The sequence below is a fragment of the Camponotus vicinus genome, unplaced genomic scaffold (assembly GCF_025532165.1).
Source record: "Camponotus vicinus isolate PSW18456_S1 unplaced genomic scaffold, iyCamVici1.0 SCAF_7, whole genome shotgun sequence".
Lineage (NCBI taxonomy): Eukaryota > Metazoa > Arthropoda > Insecta > Hymenoptera > Formicidae > Camponotus > Camponotus vicinus.
Window position 1 is genome coordinate 374582 of NW_028141979.1, and position 24065 is coordinate 398646.

The 24065-nt window shown below is 32.1% G+C and overlaps 1 protein-coding gene across 4 annotated transcripts in view; it reads right to left on the minus strand.

Moving 5' to 3' along the window:
• The window catches only part of Wake (ankyrin repeat and fibronectin type III domain containing protein wide awake), a 78410-nt gene that overhangs the window by 37014 nt on the left and 17331 nt on the right, over positions 1-24065 (minus strand). For 2 of the 4 annotated variants that reach the window (XM_083105545.1, XM_083105542.1), the window contains exons 3-6: positions 6454-6602; positions 5724-5855; positions 4642-4828; positions 1812-2068 (exon numbers count right to left, since the gene is read on the minus strand). In XM_083105545.1, coding sequence (XP_082961671.1) covers positions 1812-2068; positions 4642-4828; positions 5724-5855; positions 6454-6602 — 725 coding nt within the window. Of the gene's footprint in view, positions 1-1811; positions 2069-4641; positions 4829-5723; positions 5856-6453; positions 6603-6946; positions 6997-24065 lie in introns of those variants that run through there. The other 2 variants (XM_083105543.1, XM_083105544.1) reach the window with 2 other exon arrangements.

Genomic DNA, 24065 nt, shown 5'->3' on the forward strand with positions numbered 1-24065 from the left:
AAATTCGTCCCAAAAATTACTGCACTAATTATTTTGAAGATTTATTTTTTCATTTTATTTAAGGCACTGTTTCGCGCTAACTAATAACTTCTGCGAAAAGCAATTATAAACTTGAATAGACCTCTTTGCACAGAAATTTCCTTAATATACACACATATTAAAGAGAATATTTCATTATCTTGATTAAAGGAAGATATTTGGTTAAAAAATATTTTATAAATGTTCAGTAATAAAAAACTGCAAATGTTCTATTTCGATTTTGTAGAACTTACTTATTTTAGAATTTAATTTGAAAATATCTTAAGAATTGCAAATTTCTCAAATTTGTAAAGATAATTGCGAGCACGGTGTAACAGATGTTGATGCTATATAAGCATTCAGAATTCCGATAACAATATCATTCCTGCAATTTAACTTTAAGCCACAGCGGCCTCCGGTGGCCAAAACTTTCTGTTCCAAGCTTATCCCTCGACAAGAACATTTTGGAGAAATACTTTTCTTATAAATGATGATTATAGATGAATTTAACTTACCAAACATCATTTTCTAAAAGAATGAGAAACATTTCGCAGAGAAAAAATCAAAATTTCATTCGACTTTGCCAATTTATCAATTACAAGTCAAACGAACTGTTTCCCTTTGCTAGAGCATTGAATTCCCTACAGTTACCGTTATTTGATTCGTATTGCAATCAGTTTATAGGTAAATATTGAAAAAGTAATGCGATATCATAAAATATCCTCTTAGACGACATGCTGTAAATATTGCCTGTTTTACTTTCTTGCACAACTGTCACTCGTACTTTATAGAAAACATTTCCAGACTATTTACACATGTGTATGTACTAGCAAAATTCAACTTTATACATATAAATATACAAATACTTGCTGCAATAAATATATTGTATATTAGATTATTGCGGGCGCAAAATTACACTCAGCCAATGAATAATTAAAATTTGCAACTTTTATCATTACGTGATTATGGACGATTATCGGGAAACTGCAACTCTGAACATATATTAAATTACAAGTAATGAAGATTCGTACTCCTTAAACTCAATTTGCCATGTCAGTTGTAAACTCTGTGCAGATATAGATTAATCAAATCTGCTGGAACAAGTTTCATGCAGAGCAGTCTGGTGGAACTTGATTCGCTCGTGCAAAACCAATTTTTCATTAATACCGTTGATTAAAGAAAAAAAAGATATGTCCTTATATTTCAAACGCATGTAAATATTTTTATTTTCTCGAAGGAGAGAATAAAATTTTTCATGTTTCATAAAGTTTTTATGTCTCACAAGATATTCAAGATTTTTTATTATTGTTTATAGCAGCAAAGTGAAGCGATTATTAATGTCTGTCATTTTTTAAATCACTCTTTGCAAATAAATTTATTATTGCTTTCCCTGAATGAATGAATAAGAAGCTCTTATCAGTTTCCTTTTACCGACTGATAAAAATAAATATATATTTCGAGAAATATTATATATATCTCGAGCGTCATATCTGAGCAAGCTTTTGCAACAAATTTACAGATATTGCAATTCAGGCATGAAATCGTACTACAGCCTCAATTAATAATTTTCAGAAAATTGCGCCAGCAGTACCTTTTTGATTAGGTGTTGCCATGTAATTCATTAATTAACCTTCTTATTAACGTTCGCGCAAATGATTTTAATTAAAAACTTTGAAGCCATTTTTACCATTATAATTTAGCGAGAGAAGCGAGAGGACATTTATTTCAAGCGCAAAATCTTTGCTCGGCAACGAATAAAATATTTTGTCGATTAATAATTTGCAACGACTCACCTACGACCGCTCGGTGTCCTTTTAGCCTTCGACCGATATTAGGTGATACTAAACTCAATCTGTCACCCCGCGTTGCCAGTAGCGGGCTTGGACTTCTTCGCAAAGGTGGATATTCGACAAATAGACCGTAAGTGTTGCCAGCGCTCGCACTGTTATTTCCGGCGACAGTTCCTATTCCTCCTGTCAAACCCCATTCCGCTACGCTGTCGATCGAACTGCTCCTCGGTAGGCAAGAACTCGTCGCATTGCACTCTCGTCTATCGAGATTAATATCATTTTATTATACAAGATAAAAAAAATTAAGATAAAAAGTTGTATATATACAGGGTGTCCCGAAACTAACGCTTGATATTTTAAAGGCAGATTCTCTGGCCAATTTAAAAACGATTTTTCCTCAGCGAAAATGTCGCGGCACTAATAGTTTTCGAGTTATAAACGATTGAAAATAAAGGGTTTTTCGCAAACTAAGGCTTATGGGAATAAAATATTAATAAAGTCACATTCTTTAGTTAATTTTAGGTAGAGTTTACTTTAATAGAATTTTAATTTAAGGCTTAGTTAGAAAGATACATGATGACAAAAATTGGGAATATGCAAAAAATAATGATCTCCCTCGACATTTTCGCTGAGGAAAAATCGTTTTTAAATTGGCCAGAGAATCTGCCTTTAAAATATCAAGCGTTAGTTTCGGGACACCCTGTATATACAACTTTTTATCTTAATTTTTTTCTATAAATTTCATTTATAGCATACAGATTTGACTTTTATTTTCCATGTTCATTTTACATCGTATTTTACGTGAAAAGCTCACGTAATCAATGACGGGAAGAGCAAAATACATGCTAAATTCTTTGATCAGCAAAGAGAATTCCAACCGCGTGAATGACGCAGATATGGCGAGGATCGTAAATCAAGCGATCGATGCATTTTCATGGGTGCGGTTCGCGCGAACTGCTGATGCAGGATGCGTTTCCCTCGTTTTAAGCGTTTCCCAGCCGAGCTACCATCGCCGAGGTGACGGTAATTTAATATCGTCGAGAGCACATACGCGTTTATAGTATAATAAAGGCGCCAGATGTTACTCGCAACAGGATATCCTAGATGTCGAGGATCTACATTCGCGTTTCGACAATATTGTGACTTTTTGCCGAAACCAAAATTACCGCAATTATAACACGTACCATTATGTAAGATATTAGTTATTTAATCCTGTTGAAAGTGCTCAGAATTATTCAAGAGAGACTCGTATTTTTAAATTTAGAACAAGCATCAAAGGCGAGCAAATAGCATTAGCGAGAGACAAAGTAACTGTATGAATGATAAAGATACTCTCTGAGTAAAGCTCGCGACTAATCTCCACGATAAAATTCTTTCTCTAGGGTGAAAGCTAGTATAGTAAAGCTTGTTATTTTAATCGTGATCCTCGTGAACGCAAAACATCTCTGTTTGTCGAAATAGCTTTGCAACATTTGTATTTTAATTCGGGATCCCAATTTCGGTAACTCAAGACACTTGTGCAAAATAATAATAACGAGACGCACCATAATAATAACGAAAATGTGCTTCCTGAGTTGAATATTCCGACGAGGATGTTTTCGAAACAATCAACATCTCCTGTTTGGAAATTGAATTTGCGTTTCTGAAAGGAATGTATTCAAGAAAATTGCTTTCTAATTTACGTGGAACAGCCTATACAGCGAGATAATGCCCAGGAAATCTATCAGAGCGCTATTCATCGACACGATCAATAAGAACACATTCATAGTGACACAATGGTATCACTAACTAGGAAATTGTTTCACGCTTCGTTTATCGATTCTGACAAAAAACCGATAAAAACCAACTGATGCTAATACTCTATTGTGTGTGGGTATAATGCTGAAGAAAATAACAATAATAAATCAGGAAACTATGTATCATGATTACTTGCTTTCTCTGATTTGAATGTATTTGCTTATTTAATACGAATAATTTTAGAAAAAAATTAGACATTCTTTAACAAATAACGCCATTTCTTTGAGGAAAATTATTTATCATGAAACGAATCTACTTTTTTTTTTCTAAGACCATTTATCTAGATGACTATCATTTCTAAAAAAAACAGATTAGATCAACATGAGCAATTTGTACACGTCATTATCAAACTATTTAACCGCCTATTTCTGTAGTTATGTATGAAATAAATGTTCCCGATCGTATCACGAGTAACACGAAAAATAAAAAGGACCAGGCCGGGAAACAACTGATGAGGACAGCATGATAAAGTGGACATAATCAAGAGGATCACTAACACGAGCTGTAACATGTTGTCGCGAATATACATATAAACTGACAAAAAAATCGAGTTTCTTCCGTTTGAATAAAGAATCGAATGATTCGCTAGCACTTTATTTGCCAATTCAAAGGCCAATCCAAAATTCAATTCGGCGAGAACACTTTGCAAAGCAAATGCCGAATGCAATTATTAAGCAGTTTCGCCAAGCTAACGTTTGTCTATTGGTTTTCCATCTAATTTCGTATTCTATCGGTTTCGACTAATCTCTTTGCATCGTTGGAGCCAATCTTTCGCTGCGCTTGCTCCACATATATATAAGACCGCCTTTAATTCAATTCAAATTTCTCCTGGATCTTGTATGTAAAGAATGCAGTTTTCGCTCGTTTAAAATATCAAAATATCAATATTGCAATTTCGTCGCCTTTAGAACCACTTTTACATCAGATTACAATCATCCGACCTGATAATCGCGACTTGACTTTCGCCCCCAGTGAATTATACGCAACGTGTATGCAACGAAATACGCGATATAGTCGATATAATTCGGTGACATACCTCTCCCAAGAGAGCCGTCGTGGAATTTCATCGCTCGGGGTGAAGCTCGGCCTCTGGTTCAAGAGCCTCGCGAGGCGGTTGAGAGGTTGCGAGCCGCCGATGCTGGAGGTACTCAACCTGCCGCTTCTTGCTGAGTGTTCCTTGGAGGATTCCCTGCTCGCTGGTCCAGAGTCGGAGACGCGGCGTGCTGTCACAGAGGAAAACCGACATGAAGAATTGAATGGGGGACGGGGCGCACAATCAACGATTCTCGGCTGTCCGACAGTCAATACACGCTGTAAAATCCACTTCCCACAACTATCGAGCAAACGAGTTTTGCAACATTGTTCACCGAACACAACAATGCGCAATGCAGTCAAGTTTCTGCAACGTCAAACAATTTTAAGACCAGTACTTCTTCCCTTAGAAGAAGAAGGAGAAATCGAATGTAAAATATAATTTACGGTTTTGCGATTGGACGCACAAAAGATTGATATATAGAATAAAAAACACATTGTTGTACTTGTATAATAATCTGCACAATTTTAGCGCTTAAAATTTAAAACATTAAATTGCGGTTTTTATTAAATTAAATTGCGTTTCCATTAATTTATGTATACAAGCACCGCGTAGAAAATAATAAAAGACTGTGTTAATTGAATAATAAGGAAACGACAAAGTTTTCAGGAAATTATGTTAATTTGAAATATTACATTTTCTGCAATAATTTAAATTAAACTTTTTTAATTATTATAATAGTAAGTTTGTAATATTCACAATAATATCGCCATTTTTATACACAAGCATGCTTGTATTCTACATGAATAAAGGATTACATCATGAGAATATTAATAGAATCGCTATTTAAAATGAATAATCTCAATCGCGAGAAATTGACAGTCCTATTAGATGATCTACTTGTATCAGATAATTCGCATGCACAATAAGAAAAATGGAACATTTACTTAAAAAAAGGCAGTATAAGAATACAAAAGAAGTAATGTGTGAACACATGGGCTACTAAAGTGCGGGGCTGAGATTCAAATATAAACTTGAGGGATTTCTCGTTTCATGATTTATGCAATAAATTCTTGGTACCTTACCTATCGTGTCATCCGTAAAGGATATTCTCGGCGTAAGAAGCTTGGTACATTGGGAAGCCGTGCTTCCGCGCTTCGCGCAAGTCGTATTGTCCGTATTGGAGGATGGAACGACCGATATCCCCGTTGTAACCGCTGAATGCGAGCGAAAGATGACTATGATTAAATGGTGAGAGGCTATTTCTGAAGATAATCGCATTTCTACTCATGTATGAATTTTCAAATTTACAAAACGAGAAACTTACACGCATGAAATGCAACGCTTACATCGATAGAAAGATGATACATCGGTAACGTGCAAAAGGACGACATTTTAATATATTTATGTCGATTTAAACACAATATGGCACAATTATTAATTTATTTTAACTTCTTTTTATATACATATGAATTACATATATATTTATATTAATTTTACTGTTACATGTTACCGCGAGAAGAAATACAAGACGATGCTATAAAACAACGATAAGGAGCAATATCATATTCGCGCATTAAAAGCAGATTACCAACAATAGAAAGATGAAAGAGAGGCATTTCGAACTAACTGCGTACTTGAAACGCAAAGGAGAAGCTGCAGGCAATACGAGAAAGAAAGAGAGAGAGAGAAAATATATGTTACAAAGGAAACGTTATCGCAAGAAATGGATCGAGACGACAATAATACAGTGTTTGTATGATAAGTATAAGGAAAGAGGCGGAAAGAAGAAGAAAAAATGCTATTTGTACTTACCGTTGTAACGAGCATCGATTTGAGCTTGGAGAATATTGAGACCAGGCGCGACAATGGCTGGGAGAGTTCGGGATCGTAAAAGTGGAGCTGGACGACCCCCGGGACCTCGCGCCGATCTGTTCTCGGGCTTGCATTCTAGCACGGGCGCGCTATAAAATAAAAAGAGTTATTGTAGATGAGACAATCGTCGCTAATTTATTAGTGATATTTGATGATTCAAATTTAAGCACATATTTTCTTAAGTGGTATCAATATATCACTGATGCAGTGGTTTTAAATAAATTTAACAGCACTGCGAATTATGAAATGTCACAGATTTGAAATAATCTAATTTTAAAATATCATTTAAGAAATTTTAAAATATCATTTAATCTAATTTTAAAATATCATTTAAGAAATCTCGTTTAAGAGAATATTTATCATGTGTCATATTTATCGATATTGATAAAGTAACACGCTTCATATAAATTAAATTGTAGTTGGATAAACTAACTGCGCGCACGTTTGCTGGATGTAGTTGGACTTCATTGCTGTCCATCATGTGACAAAAATGTCCATCATGTACGTAAGTGTATATGAGAATTTCCGTATATGATATACATGTAATTTTGTAATCCACACTCTAAATTGACCTCGATGAGAGAAATTAGATCAATTATAATTTATTGTGCATAGTTAACTAATCATCTTAGTGAGACTATAATAATCTTTATTATAAATTCTTGTATGCTGAAATATCAACCTAATTAACCATCTCTTAATTAAATGCTCCTAAGACATAATTAAGTTAATAATCCTGAGTTTCTATAGTAATCACGTATATTTTGGTAACTGTCAAAATTTAATGTACGATGGGGAATAACATCTCTTTTCCTATAACACGCTGAAAGGTTTTAGTTTCTCCTCTCTATAAAATATATATTTTTTTATGAAAGATGACAATTTTATAATAAAATATTGCCACAACACGATATACTTGAATTATGATTTTCCGACAATTCACTTCTCATATAACTTCTTGTCCTCGAGCATTTTGTGTAAAGCCAAGAACCAATATCTCGCCCGCTATAATTCTGTAGAAATATTTTTCAATAATATTTTATATTCAGTTTTCTCTCTCTCTCTTCTCTCTCTCAATTCAAAACATCGCGGCTTAGTTATTTTGCAACATTTACAAGTTTGCAAGACAAAAATTATTAAATATTAATAAATTTGAAATATCAGTGAATTAGCAAGAATGTTTTAAAAAGTAAAAAGAATATTTTTTTAGACATATGTATTAGATATTAAAAGCCTCGAATTAAAAATAAGACGTAATTGACATCACCGGAAATTGCGAACCGGAAATTCGTCTTTTATGCAGCACTGTTACTAAGAGTCAGCAATAAAACGAGCAGACGAAGCAAAGATGAACAAAGGGACAAGCACCGATATATCCTAATCAAATCCCTGGAGTTTTTCCGGCTATGTACGAGCGACTTCTATATCCGCAGCGACACATTTCACGGAGAGTTCTTGATTGCAGTAACTTGCTTTGTCCGAAGTGTGCACTTTTCGCCAAACTTTCTTGCGTTCGCTATTTTGTTTCTTTTGATCGCCTCAGATCTTTTCTTTCTTCTCGAGAAGAAACTCGAACAATTTTCTCCGAGATATTTTATAGATACGTGACACAAACGTGATGGATATAACATTATATTTTATACATTTTACATCTCTTTATAAATTTCTTCATAAACATCATATTAATATTAACACCATTGTTAAGAATTATGATGTAAGGAAATAAATTTTTTTTACGCTTCTAGCGATAATGTAGAGTTATGATCCAGCGTTTTTTTACGATATAAATATATATGTATACGTGAATTCGTCTTACGTAAAACATAGAGGTATCCTGAGAGTTACGGGCTGAACGTAAAAAGTTCACAAGAATTAAAATTGCTCCCATGGCAGCGATATACGCTGATCGCAATTTAAAATAAACTCGACCGAGATTGCGATCTAAATTTTTCAACAAACTGAGAAAAACAATACATAAAGTATAGCAAGTGGAAATTTTTTGACATCCAACGATAATGTTTTTAATATTAAAATTCATATAATCGATATGTGTGCAATTTATATCTTAGACGAGATTTATATTACATAAAATTGCTTTCAACGTCGGAAGGGAAGGTACATCAGCAAATTTTTACGCGAGATTTGTTTTAAAGTAATGTGAAATTATAAATTAACCCTCTAATGACGAATAAAGTAAAACTTCAGAAAAATTTCAGAGAAGCTATGGTCTCTCCGACAGAAGAAAAGTGTTTACCCTCGGGATAGAATAAAAACGGCGGAAAAAGATGGAGAAATCTAATTGATTGTACACGTCATCGTAAATCGACGAGGGGAATGGCACATCCTTGAGAAACCACCGGGAACGCCCAAGTCTCTTTAACTTATAGGACTTGTGGAAACACACGTACACACGCACACAAATGAGTTTACCATGCTACGAGATGACAACGTAAACAAGAATAATTGCTAACTCTTAAATCCACTTACACTTGAAGTGAGATGAAACGTATTCATCCGGCGCGTGTGAAGAAAAATAATGCGTTAAACTGCAAGAAGATTTATTATTTATTATATAGTATATATTTACTTTCTTTATCTTTTTTTGATGTTTCGATATATAAAATGGTTAAAAATTATTTAATTTCATCTACTGTAAACTTAAATGCTGAATATAAAGAAACTTTGAGACATCAATCCATTTCACACATAATGAAATCGTGATATGTCGTGACGATTATCCACCTTGCAGTTGATATTGTCGTGTTTTTCCGACTTGACGCGGGTACAAAAGTCGAACAATTGTCCACCCCGAGAATATCCGATCGTGTGCAGCGAGAAGGAACACGAGTCAACAACGAGTTTTCTATAGTGCTCCAGTTCGGCTGAATACTTTTCAATCGACGTGTCGATACGAGAATGGAAAGCGGTGAACTTGATGCTAGTAAGCGATTGAAAGATTGTACATAAGAAAAAAAAAATTATTTTAACCTAGAAAAGAAGAAAAGATTAATTAGAAATATATTTATCTTGTATTTTATAATAATAAGTACATATTTTACAAGCAACAATAAATTCTCAAATGCGGCATCAATTATAATTTTAAAGAAAATTATTTATATAAATATTATAAAGATTAATCTCTGTCTCTTTTTTTTCAGCGAAATGAAAACACATTTCTATTTCTGTTGTAATTAATATTGGGAGAAGACAAGAGGGACATTTATATATTTCAATATAATTAAATAGATTTAAATAATTAATTTTATTAAAAAATTTTCCTGCAGTTATTTTACGGAAATTGTCAAATCAAATTCTTCTTAAATCTCGAAATCTTTTTAAATCTCGAAAAACGACGTATTTTTCTCCATTTTACTTTATTCAGAAAAAGAAAGGATGTATTATAAAGAAGAGTTTGTAGAATGACCTCTGATTTTCTCTGACTTTCGATTACTCTTTGATCTTTGCAATCTTTGTAATTTCTAGATCAGCGAATTTTCTTGAAAAAGATGACATTACAATAAGTTCGTTTCTTTCATTTCCTGCAATAGAAAAATCAAATACCTTTTCTAGAATAGAAATCTCAAATGCTAATGATGATTAATTCTCATAATCTTTTGTGATGTAACATATAATTTGTCCTTCTATTGAACTATTTTAATTATTTATATGTGTAACAGGCATTATATTTATTTTTATTATACACACATGATGATAATACTGAATTAAACTTGTAAACTATAATTTCTTTTGCTTAAGAGAGAATGAAGAAAATTGTCTTAAAGCTTTGTGTTAACTTGTAAAGTTAGATGTATAGCTTACAATTTCCTGAAATTAGAATTACACATTTCCCGTCACATGTCTCGAACTTGTCGCGTATATTATGTGTCGCATGGTCAAACGTAAATTTAAGAGGATGTCGGTACACAAAGTGGAATAACAGCCAGGAAACGTATGTCGAGAATGCTTTATGTTGATGCAATAAATTTACTGGTAACGGAATTGAAATGCAGATTTAACGATGCGTTGTACTATTAGAAATGCATTTAGCACAATCAATTGTGAAATTGAAATTTCTTCCAATAATTCGCGATTCTTCGAGATTGCCTCACCTTTAAGGAATGTGAGAAAATTTGAAATGAGAAATCACTTTCTATAATAATATAAATATAATTGATACATCTTGTTTTATCAACGGTCTGATTATATTTTTTTATTTTCATCTTCAAAAAATTATTTGAGAATTTATATTACAAGAATTAAAAGTAAACGTCATAAAATTTCGGCAATAATTCTTTTCTCGCGATAAACTATGAGTTTATGCTTATAAACGCGATTTAATCTCCAACATTCAAATAGATTGATATATCTCAGTTTATGTTTACACGTTTAGCTTATTTGTGTGTTGGCCCAAACTCTTATCGATATGGTACTTATGCAGACGGTAATGAAGAAGCGAATTGTTTGTTTTTATAGTGCTCGCTCTGAAATATTGAAGGCCGGCAATCCGATGAGAGAAGGCAAACGAAGAATACGTTGCAAAAGTGGAAAATCAATAGCAGCTATTTATATAAGCGGAAAGATTATTGATCGTGTTGGAAAGACAGTCAAACACTATCTCTCATTTATCTTTGATCTTTCATCGACACGATATTTATCACTTGCGTTGCCTGTAGGCATGCAATTTGATGTACATACAACCGATGCGTTTCATCGAAAAACTGTCGAGCCAATAAAATTTTAACTTTTTGTCGCCATATGGGATAGATATGAATTTTCGTATTTCGAAATATCACGTTATGTTTTTTTTTAACCATTGCAATATTTATTGTTAGCAGGTTATTTATAATCTTTGGAGATTATTCGTATAAAATACTTTCCTCGCATCTTTATATATAATCATATTATTGAAATCATTTCTTAATTTTACATAAACCATAAAATATCTAGTAAAATATTCATTTTTCGATTATCTTACCTTAATACTTTTATGTACAAAATAATGAGAGGAATCAATTGGTGTAAAGAAAATTCAAGCCTCATAACTCGGAAAGTACTTAATGAAAACTAACTTAATTATAGTGTTTTGGAAAGCTCTCGAGATGAGCTACAAGAATATGCAAAAGCATATAGGGTGTCCCATTTAAAAAGTTGGAGGTGACCTTCACATAACCTTGACAACGCTATTCGAGGTCATAATAATGTTGCTGTGTAATGCACCACATAAAACCCTATAACTTTTGTATGAAACATTTTTTTTAAAAATGCGTATTTTTCGAAATATTAAGGGGTTTCCACACTTTTGGTAAACCCTGTATATAAATCTATATATAAGTATATTATTAAAGATTAATATACGCATGTCATCGTATTTGTCATTTGTGATCTAGAATGTGGCCAATTTCAATAATGGGAGAAGACTTTTGATTAAAGTCGAAAATGTAGGAAAGGGGAGATCTACGAGTACAAATAAACGTTTCTTTGCAAAATTTACTCTATTGATAATTTAAAAAAATATTTACTCGTTCGAAAAATATAGGATCGGTATAGATAAATAGAAAGGAAAAAATATATATATAAAACACACACATATATATCAGTAATGAAGATATAAAATCTACGATTTATATGTATATTAAAATTAAGAATTAGGAATTTGGCTCAAATAAATAAATAAAAATTAAATCAAAATTGGCATAAGAGCCAATTTGCCATAAGATAATAAGCCAAGGTGAATTATAAATATTACTTTTAAAACTTTACATTCATTTATACAGGGTGTTCCGAAACTAACGCTTGATATTTTAAAGGCAGATTCTCTGGCCAATTTAAAAACGATTTTTCCTCAGCGAAAATGTCGCGGCACTAATAGTTTTCGAGTTATAAACGATTGAAAATAAAGGGTTTTTCGCAAACTAAGGCTTATGGGAATAAAATATTAATAAAGTCACATTCTTTAGTTAATTTTAGGTAGAGTTTACTTTAATAGAATTTTAATTTAAGGCTTAGTTAGAAAGATACATGATGACAAAAATTGGGAATATACAAAAAATAATGATCTCCTTCGACATTTTCGCTGAGGAAAAATCGTTTTTAAATTGGCCAGAGAATCTGCCTTTAAAATATCAAGCGTTAGTTTCGGGACACCCTGTATAGAGCGATTAAGATAGTTAATGATATATATTGCTTTAAAAAATTCGATAATAATTGGATTCATAAAATAGTAGAGTTAAAGTGTAGACACACATGAATATTTTATATTAATTGAGGTCAAAGATAAAGGAGAAGAGTGACGTGACCTCAGACTCGGGAAGTCTTTAATGCGCAATTCTAGGCGAATATCAAGTGCCAATTATCTAATATTACAAGAACTGCTGAAAGAGTATTACTTACTAACTTACGTGTTCGTAATTTATTATTTTCTGGGAAAATAATGGCTAATTGTAAAAGAATTATTAATTAAATGTCTAAAAATTAGCAAAAATTATATCATAATATAAGCAACATTTAATCTCGTAAATACATTGAATCGATTCTTTCACTTTATTTAAAGGAAATCAAAGAAGCAAATTGCAAAACGTTAAACTCCCGATCGGTTTATCGTTTCTTTTCGCGTCTTTTCTAATGAATTTATCATAAATTTTTTCTCGATTGCACCACGTTGGATTAAATTTTCAATTCTTAATTCAAAGAAATAATAATGATTCCTTTCATTCCACTCGTTTTCTCCCTTTTGATCTTTCCAGTAAAATTCAATCTCCCGTGACCTTAAATTTTTTTCTCTTCCGACACGTGTCTCTTTAAAAGTCTATACGCCAATAGCAGTAATTTTTTTTTGTAGCGCGAAACTTGTTCATCTCAAATTTCGATATTTTTCGAGAGTCACCATGATTGCTACAGGATCGATAACACTCTGAGCGAACGAGGATTATTTTCAGTAGGGATGTTGGCAGGATAATGTTCTGGGCGTCGGAGCAGTGTATCATGTTAACAGCTTTTGTTCTATGTGAATGACTGAGAAACTCTAATGGTTTCCTTCCATTTCCACTAAATGAGCTATATCGAGCTATGAAAAGATATCTCATTCCGACTCATCATAAGAAGAGACTGTTTTTTTACGCACATCAGCATAGATTATTATAATATATTCGAAATGGACTAGAGAGAACGAGATTTACATTCAATCTTGTTATGAATTTGTGTCGAAAAATTTTTATCGCTCTTTAGATATATGTTTGCCAATTCTCATAAAATATTCCCCAATTTGTTTTTCATACATATGGCATTTGACCGCAAGGAAAATTTGAAAGAATAACCTTGCGATTTTGCAATATTCGTATTTGTCACGTCAGTGTATTTTTGCAAAAACAAGAAACGATTAATTCGCATGTTTTCGCGATATTAAAGTACATAAATTTCCTTCTCCCAGTTATATGGAACTTTTTTGGCACGCTCGCTATCGTATTATCGTGTCCGTGACCTTTGTTGAAAACGGCGACCTCGTATCTTAACCCGTTTAGCACCGTAGCATCTCAGACAGCGCCTCGGAACCAGCAACTACAGTTTCAAGAAAGAAGATGCTCGCAATTTCCTATAATCTTGACGTGCACACTTTTCGTCCGCACTATTTGGTCCATATTTCACGCAGGTAAATTTCTATTTGCAAAAATCCAAAAGTTATTGGAACTGTAAAAGTCAAAAAATCTAATAACTTTTTCGATTTTATAAGAAATCAATTCAAATCTAATTTTTAAGTAATTTTCTAAAAATTAAAATTTTTCAATTTTTAATCATTCGTTTAAATTCTATTTACATTTAAATGTGAGAATAATAAGCATTCTATATTTTAAATCTAGTTTATCTCTCTAACGTACGTTGTTAAATTACGTAGTAATAACTTTGAAATATTCTGCAGAATAACTATGGATATTGACTATAAAAATTGAATTATTATTGGCACAATAGTGTCATAAACCTTATTCATAGAATAATATTAAATTCCTTTGAAAGAAAATTAATGTTAGAATATGCGTAAATGATAACGAATAAATGATACATTAAAATGTTATGGTTGCATAAATTTATGAGGTAATTTCACAACTTTGCAATTTCTTCAATAAATTGCTGTACATAAATTTTATATCTGCTCTGCGATAACACGCGAGAGAATTTCATAATAAATTGCAATACTAAGAATACTTTCAGAAATTACATATCATAAAGTAATATCGTTAAATGATTATATAAATAATTTCGTTGTGACACATATATATACACGTGATTGAAAAACTAGGTCATCCAAAGTTGATTGTGAGTAATAAAATGTCATCGCCTACTAGAGCTTTTTAAAGGTTCATATCTGACGTAGATTTTCTTATCAAACCGCACGCCTTATGCGCCACGTCCTTTGCTTTTTCCAATGATTTATATGAGATGCTCGTGCGCTTGTCAGCAAAATGTAAGGCCAATAATCGCCGTCATACGGTAAATGGAATTTTCAGCGACTTCACATATGGCATTTCGTGGCGAAAGCGCGATCGAAGATAATTAAAGCGCCGTCTCGTCAAGCGTAAAACTCGCGTACAATCACAAAGCGAATAATGGAGTAACAAGCCGGTAGGAAAAGGGGAAAAATCAATGCCACTTCTGAATCCTGGCATTTATCAAAAGGTGCGCTGAAAAAATGCGGCGAAAAAAATGGAATAACGGACGGACACACAACTAAATCATTTTATTTATGGCTTTAGAATGTAAGCAGAACATGAGATTATAATTTTATGTTAAAATATTAATTTCAAGTTAATCATACGTAAAGAAAATTTGCGTATAGTTTAGAATATATTTATAAATATTAACTGTAAAATTGTTTGAAATTTTTTTGTTTGAAAAATATTTTTTGTGTTTCAATGCGTCACAATGTGTCGATAAATGAAACAAATGGACATGTAATTTATTAATAAGCAAATAAATTGATAAATGAAATAATCAATGAAATTTCAGCGATATTTGCAACTTCATAATATGTAAAGATTTTTAAATATCTAAAAAATATAATTTTTTTCTATTGTCATTAATATGGAATTAAATGAATATGGATGTAGAGAAAGCATTTCCATAGACGAGATATATAAAAAATTTTAATTCATTCATTCGCTGGGTACATTTCTCTACAGAATTTCGAAAATTAATCAGTTAAACAGCATAGTTAAGTAGCAGAGCCCGCTTCTTTAAAGCTCGGATATAAATAAAAATTTAATTTTTATGAGTTTATAAGGTACAAGAGAATTTTAATACGAAAAATTCGTGCGAAAAATGTTTTTTCGTTTTTACGGCCGTTGTGCGTTAACGAATTTTTTGTGGTTGCATGATTCAATTTTCTTTGCTATACATGCACATAGATGAACTGTAGTCCAATTTGATTTATTTTTATTACCATATGGAAACCGCACTTTGTATGCATCGCATATTTTCTGTAACGTCAAGAGTAAAAGAATTGTAATCTTTCAGAAAAGTTTTTTCACACTTTTTTACCTATTTTTTAAAGAATTGAAATAAATTGATAAATATATTTTTCTTTTTCGCAAAATCTAATTTTCATAATAATAAAAATGTAATAGAGAAAATATATTACTACGTTTTTATGGTATCTCTCTTTATTAATATATTCCCATTTTCTAAAAAAGCAACTAAATGTAGAGATAAACATATTTATAAAAATATATTTTATGCTTAATATAAAATTTAATAATATTTTAAAAAGGAAAAACGAAAACAAAAATTTACATCGTTGTAAATATTAGATTTGCCGAGATATATAAAATATTATATTTATTTTTTTTTAGTTTTTTAATGTTAATAGCTCGCAGTGTTTGGGAAAGTGTACCGGATTCGAAATACCATATGAAAACGGTCTTCAGTCTTACATTCGAATTACAAGAATAAGTAGACTAACATATTTCTAAAACCATTTGCTTTTACGAGCATGCGGAGTGTTTCACATCCCATGTTTCTTCCGCTTTCCACTATTCTGATCTTCGTAAGTAACATATAATTTATATCAAGAATTCTATTTCGAACACAAGTAAAAGTCCATTTTTTAAAGTGTCTTCTTTAAACTATTGTTTGAAGATGATGAAATATTTTTTAGCGAAAATAATACACGAGAATTAAAAGAAAAATAAAAGACAGAAAAAACGTATCTTTATATTTCCACGCATTTATAGTAAATAATTTACTATATCAAGTTATATTCACGAATATAATTAATGCAAAATAATTAAACACGATTTGATTTTTTCTTAAAGTAAACAAAAGTTGAAATCAAACACACAACTTGGTCTAAATTTATTTTTGTAGTACGGAACACTCTTACATCTAATGAATAAGATATCGGCGTTATCTGTGTACAACGTCGTTTGCAGCTTCAATGATGCACATGGTGAATGTCATGTATTCGCAAACGTGAGGCAAAGAGGTAGCCGTATATTTGTAGCAGCAACGGTTTGCTTCTGCGAACACTTGCAAATCCGCGTGTTTCATGTATATGAGATTTTTCAGTCCCACCGGAAATAGCTTACATTGGGTATGGTAGGCAAGTTTCCAGACAAATGCACGCTTTCTCTCTCACGTTTTTGCCAGATATTATGTTTCCATTTTCGCGTCTGCAAGTCTCAATTTCTGACTTCTTCCCGCAAAATCCTTTTTTATATTCTCTTGACAATTTTATTACAAAATTACTTCTCTCTCTTTCTCTTTCTTTCTCTTTTTCTTTCTCTTTCTTAAATTCCTTCCACGAAAACGCATCGTGGAGAGATAGTGCAAAGACTTCTCAACTGAAGCGAGCTAGCTCGGGGAAATTGCGAGCAAGCAATTAATTTCGCAAGTTAATTCAACACTTGATATTTTGACTTATCGCCTTTCTCGAAACATTTGACATATATTCGATGATGAAATTGGAAATATACATGAATATACATGAATAACGACGCTCAATTTGATCACTTTGTACATTTTGATAAAATCTCTCGGAAATTGCAGAGAGATGAACAGAATTGTTTTCCCCTTTAGTACAAAAATATTAAAAATCATAACGATAAAAAAGTGATTTTATCGATTACAGAATCGAAACTTTTTATCGTTATGGACTGTCACTCTATCTAATGTTTAAATTCCTATATCAAGAATACTAGTTTTAAAAATCTTGCAACAAGAAAAAACCGACAAAAGGAAATCATGATGTAAAAAGTCGATGAAGAAAGTTTTAATCTATATATGTGTACGTATATACACACTTAAGAAAAAAAGCAAGATAAAAAGTTGTAGAGATGGTTTGAATACGAATTAGTTGGAAGCGATGGACCAAGTTACATCATGATAATAAAGATTGAAATTTTAATTTTGAAGGACGTACTTCAACTTTCTTCTCGCCACGTAATTATCTCTTTCGGTGTAAATTATCTCGAACTAACTTTGAAGGCGAGTCATGGAGTTAGTCTTAAGTATTGCTTAATCACCACCGCGATAGCTCCGAAGTTCATTCGAAATATTTAGCGGTTGAAGACTGAAAACCCTTATTTGACGTTAATTTCGAGAAATTCGTTCGAGCCTCGTAAAAGACTGTCGGACGATTAAATATTTGTTATAGGATCGATACACATTGCAGACGAGAACTTTGGAATGAATATCCTACAATACATATGTACGGTTCGAGGGAGTTTCTACGTTTACGAGAATGATCTGTAGCAGTTACATATACAAACGCAATATTAACTTGATAGTAACTTTGTATCCGACAAGATTAATTCGCGATCGATGGCGGCTTTCGAACTTTGGCTCTTGGTAGAAAGCTTTTCGCAATTCGAACTTTCCTCCTTGTCTCGGCAATAATACGATATATTCATACGTTCTTTCTCTCTTTCTTCTCATTATTTATATTCACAATTAAATTTGTGGCAATCATACATTTCAGAATTGAGAACTCAATTAGTATTTTTTACATTATTTATCATAAATATGCGTGTATTTTTCATATCTTTTTATTGCTTCTTCTTAATCCTCCACAAGTAGTTAAGAGAGAATATAAGCAAACGATTCACTTGTAAAATATAATTTCTCTCTCTCTCTTTGTGTGTTAAACTGTATTCCAATCTTATGCAATTTCCATCTTATTTTTGAAAGATTGAAATTTGTTGCTACCATGGGTTCGCGAGATGACATTATGATAGTAATAGTGTTTCGCAACTCTAGTAATCGCTTACATTTTGACTCTGCCTGTGTACCTTAGCTTTTATCCCGCCCTCGGGTATTCATCCCGAGATAAATTAGGTTCGTCTGCTCAAATGGTAGAAAGGAAGCCGTGAGATGGAGAAGGACTATACTCAAAGACGACAGTGGTTCCCCACTGCTTTTAGCAGTTCTATGGCGATATATTATAGTTACTAATCAAGCGAGAATATGTTTGTGACATTTCCTCATGTTATCTCAGTGTACTCTTGCAATGTTACAGAGTGTTGCGTCTCTACAGAGATATACATATTTTTAGTTTACAAAAATCTTTGCATATTTTTTCTGTAAATTTTATTAAATAAAAAGAAAAAGGGATAAAATCAAATTATCAGTAGAATTTTCAACTTTTTCTCACAACTATCAATCCCCATCGTGTCGCTAGGTCTCTCTCTCTCTCTATATATATCTCTTATTTAAAAAACTCTGTAAATTTGGGTTAATTTAGATTTGATAATACGGCACACAAAGACCTTTTCTGCGATATCGGAAAAGTAAAATTCGGAGAATTTCAATTATGTTCTTATGAACACAATGGATACGCAATTTCCTCGACCACGGATTTTCCTCGACATCATTAGATCACGGAAACGAATAAAAAATCTAGCGCTATCTGGCTAATGGAAATTTTACGTTCCAAAGGACAGAGTTAAAGCTGCGGTGATCGATGATCGAGATATCGTTCTGTTGTGAAAGGGCAAGCGTGCACAATGCAAATATGTGCGGAATAAATTATCATTTGATATTTTATCGCGCGCTTTAGGTTGACATTTGAATTTTCGCGTGACGCGATTTCTCCCTAAATTATTGTCGCGTTGTTATTCCATGTGTTCTTGCATGAAATTTAGAGAAGAAATAAGGAACGAGCGATATCGCCTGGTCTTTTCACATTCGTTCGGTGACGTCTCAGTCGCGCACAGTTCGATACACTTGACAAATGTTGCATCCAACACGGCACAATCTTTTTCCGAGTGGGAAAGCTACGAGCTTTGTGCACACCTTACAGTGACAAATGGTCCCAATAAGGAAACTGTAAGGCGCACTTGCCGGTCGCAGCCCCTGCGGTCACGACCTGGCAAATTGCAATTGCCCGAGCATAGGACATGAACGAATTTGCGATAAACAAGATCGTTCGTGTTAATGGCTACTCAGAAAGAATAAATCAAATTATAATATAACGTCATCCCTAGTGCAAAAACAAACAATTACAAGCACTTGGTGCCGAAATTGTGCTCTGGAGGGAAACGCATATTAAATTTAAATACAGTTTAATTTGTTTTAATTAACGCAATGTTAAACTTCTGTTCCTTAATTACCATCTCTATTTACAACCCAATTATCGTTGTTGTTAGTTTTATTGCGGATAAAAATATTTATACCTTAAAATATCATTGTGTCGTCATGCGAATATAATATTCTTTTCGCTGGTAGATTTATTTTTTTAATATTATACATGAACAAGTTTGATAAAAAATAAAATAAATTTTTATAGGTTGAATCAGTAATTACAATTTTACACATATGTGTATAAATGCATTTCTTTAAAAAATACCATGTGACAAAGAATAACATTTTCATAAGATATACATGTACAGGATGTTTCTTAATAAGTGCGAAATATTTTAGGCGATGATTCTTCGTCGAAAATTAAGAGGGGTTTTTCATATAAACATATACTCTTACATCCCTGTGGAGTTACACTCCTCCAAAAATGAGCGTAAAAATTAGGTTTTTATTTTTTTTTCTCAAATTTGGAACAAGTTTAAAGAAATGAAATTAGATAGACATTTTCTACTAGTAAAAAGGTTATTTATTAATATTTTTTTCAGCTTCGCGTATCGTTATAAGGAAATGAAACTAGCAACCCCTATTCAATCTTTTATTAGAACTTTTTAATGGGCCGGAATATGATCATCTAAAAATATGCATTAAAAGGTTTGATTTATTTAGAAACTTTTTTATTTCTTTTATTTTTTTCATAAAATCAATAGTTTTCAAAAAAAAAATACGTTATCGTGCACAGCACGATGCTAAATAGCGTGGGTTTCGAATTACGAGAAATTAAATTTTAAAATAAAAATAAAATTAGAATAAATGTTGGGAAAATTGGAACAAAAACAAAATTATAATAAAAACCTAATTTTTACCCCCATTTTTGGAGGAGTGTAACTCCACAGGGAGGGATGTAGGAGTATATGTTTATATGAAAAATCCCCCTTAATTTTCGGCAAAGAATCATCTCCTAAAATTTTACGCACTTATTAAGACCCTGTATATGTGCCTGAGAGATGTTAGGCGTTTAAATAGGGAATTAACTGTACCAAAACAATTATAACGTGTCTGTAACTGGCATTATGAGACCCTTTGATACGCAATTATGATCGCTAACGATTCCATGATCCCGCTGTTCTCCTTATTATCGATGTAACATCACACGAACCACATTTCTCCATTGCAATTCCGCGAACTCTATCCTCGTTACGCGCGTGTTTCTCATCGCATGATCTTTTGATCTATGATCAAAAGATTACGTTTCTTCGATGCCACTCTGTATTCATAGTCGAGGTTTTCAAGTATGTGTGCGTTATTTGCATGTACATGCCAAAGATTGAAAAACATTCGCGAAAACATATAATTCGCATTTATTTGTATTCAAATCCTAAAAAGAGAGACGTTGCGAGACGTTTCAAAATTTTGTCCAATAACTATTTGCCGTAATTTTTAATTTTTAATTATCGATAATTCGTCATTTCTTTTTCGGAATCCTTTATTTCGCATCCGAAATATTCACGAAAACGCTCGTTAGATCATCTATAATTATAGCGTATTTAATAACATTTGAATTGCGCTTTTGCTCACCGATGCGAAAGTGGAGGCAATCAGTCGCAACATACAATCCAATTCCGTCTGGCCGTATTATCGAAAGTGCAATAGCACGACGAGATTCGTAACAAGAACGTTTCAAGGAAAGGAAAGATTTTACGAAAAAATCGATGAATAAATAATAGTAATTTCACTGACGTTAATTAATGCTGATAACTCATATACGAATATTTTTTTTTTTTTTTTTTTTTATCTCTCTAATTTTATGTACGTAAAAATATACGTAATCGTATTAAACTGTGTTCAGCCTTTTGTGAAGAAAAGATTAATTTTTTTTCCAAGTTCCAATTCTTAACAGACATTTTATTAATCGACATATATCTAATTGTAAGAATCATTATCAAACTTTATATCAAATGGGTGTGGCAAGTGAAACCATAATTCTTTCTAGCACGGAAATTATGCAGCTCGTGGATTATGAAGACAAGCTGCATCACGCTGACAGCTTATTAGTAAAGTTAGTCATTAAAACTAATTAGTTTTAATTACTTAATGTTACAGCCCGCGTCTCTGAATTTTATACACTTTATGCACTAATCTCGGTACAACAGTTTAAGACGTGTGGTATGTTATTTTATACAAAGATTGATATGGACGATAAATATTTAAGAAGCATGTTAAGAATCTCCCCCTCCCCCGATGACAAGATAACATTTTAAGAATAGATGCAAAATGTAACGTTGAAAATATTTGCCTGATCAAGTACGATATTTTCGCAAGAAATATTTTCAATCTTTCGATCAGAGCGAACGATATTTAAATCTCTCGAGCGACGTTTATTTAGTTGCGAGCGCCGTTAAATTTCACATCGCCCGCGGATCCGTTCAATGATAATCCCTTTCCTGAAGGAAATGGAGCATATTGATTAAAAAAATAAGAAATAAAAATGCGAAATATATAAAATATATATCTATATAAAATCTAAATAAATATAAAATATATATCGATTTAAATAAATATACACATATAAAAGTATATGTGTACATATATATTATACATATATTATTTTCATCAAGGAAAAAATGTTGGATTGCAGTTATTTTTTTCGAAATTGATGCTGCTGTTACGCGATTTAATCTGTAGATTTTTATTATCGTAAAACTTACTTATTAAAGTAAGTAAGTTAATTATTAAAATTTACAGAAATAATTACTAAATTAACTGAAGTAATTTCCTACAAGATTTTCTTATTGTTTTCAAATTTGCTCCGAATAACACGCGTACTAACATTGCATAAGTAAACATTAAGAGAATAAGAGGGATTGCATAAGCAAATAAATGAAAGAAAACTCAAGATTCATAAACGCACGTTTAACCGTGAATAAGCAAATTTTTAGAATGTTATCGATCGTCAAAAGCCGAATAAAATTTTCTAAATTATCTGTCATAAAATGATAAATATGCAAGCAAGATACATCAATCGTTTGATTACAATTTCGTATGTATATATACATAGACTAAAATAATTTTCTCCCGAAAATAAAAAATACACGTCAAGTGATTGCAATTTTTTACTTTATTTTGCTTCCAAGTGTAATTAATATGTTTTGTAAATTTCAACGTGCAATTTTTCGTGTTATTGATGACGCGAAAAATTGGCCTTTCAAATTCGTTGTTTGATTAAAAAAATGCATCCATCGCACGGCATAAAATAATGAAATTATTTGTTAATTGCAACAATATTTCTCTTGTTTTTTCATCTCGCGTCTTTTCATCCGTTATATTTTTTTACGCGAGAAATCTACACGAAACTTTATTTGGAAACCTTTTTCACCGAGTTGATTGCTTCTCATATAACTTGAAAACGGGTCAAGAACTAACAATATATCTTGCGGCTACTTGGAATAGAAACTACTTGGAATAGAACGCAATTGATGCTACTACTACGCTTTGTACAAATTAACATTCGTACAAGACAATTTGGCACTTCATGCGTAAATGTCCGTGTTTACGTGTATGTCTGTTCTCGTTACTTGCAACTGTATTGTATTACTCTTTGTGTAGGTGTTAGCTAACGATGGCCAACCATGATACGATGATTGGTATAACGTTTGGTTGATACTAATCGTACATTGGGATTTGCTGCTTAGATTTAATTAGCCGCATTACATTAATTTGCATTCAAACTAGTTACTTATGATACCGTGTGTCACGAGTTTAACTTGATTTATTTGGACCTATGTGGACGTAATGCTTTTGATAGAATATTTTGTTTGCAGAAATATTTAATAGCGCGGATGACATTTTCATTAACGGTAAAATTAAAAGAATTAAAGTTGACATAAAATTGAAAAAATTTTATTTAAAGCTCACATCTATAATTTTAGGAAAACGTTTTGTGATTTCGATGGCACGTCAATTTAAAGCATGTCAATTCATAAATCATCGCA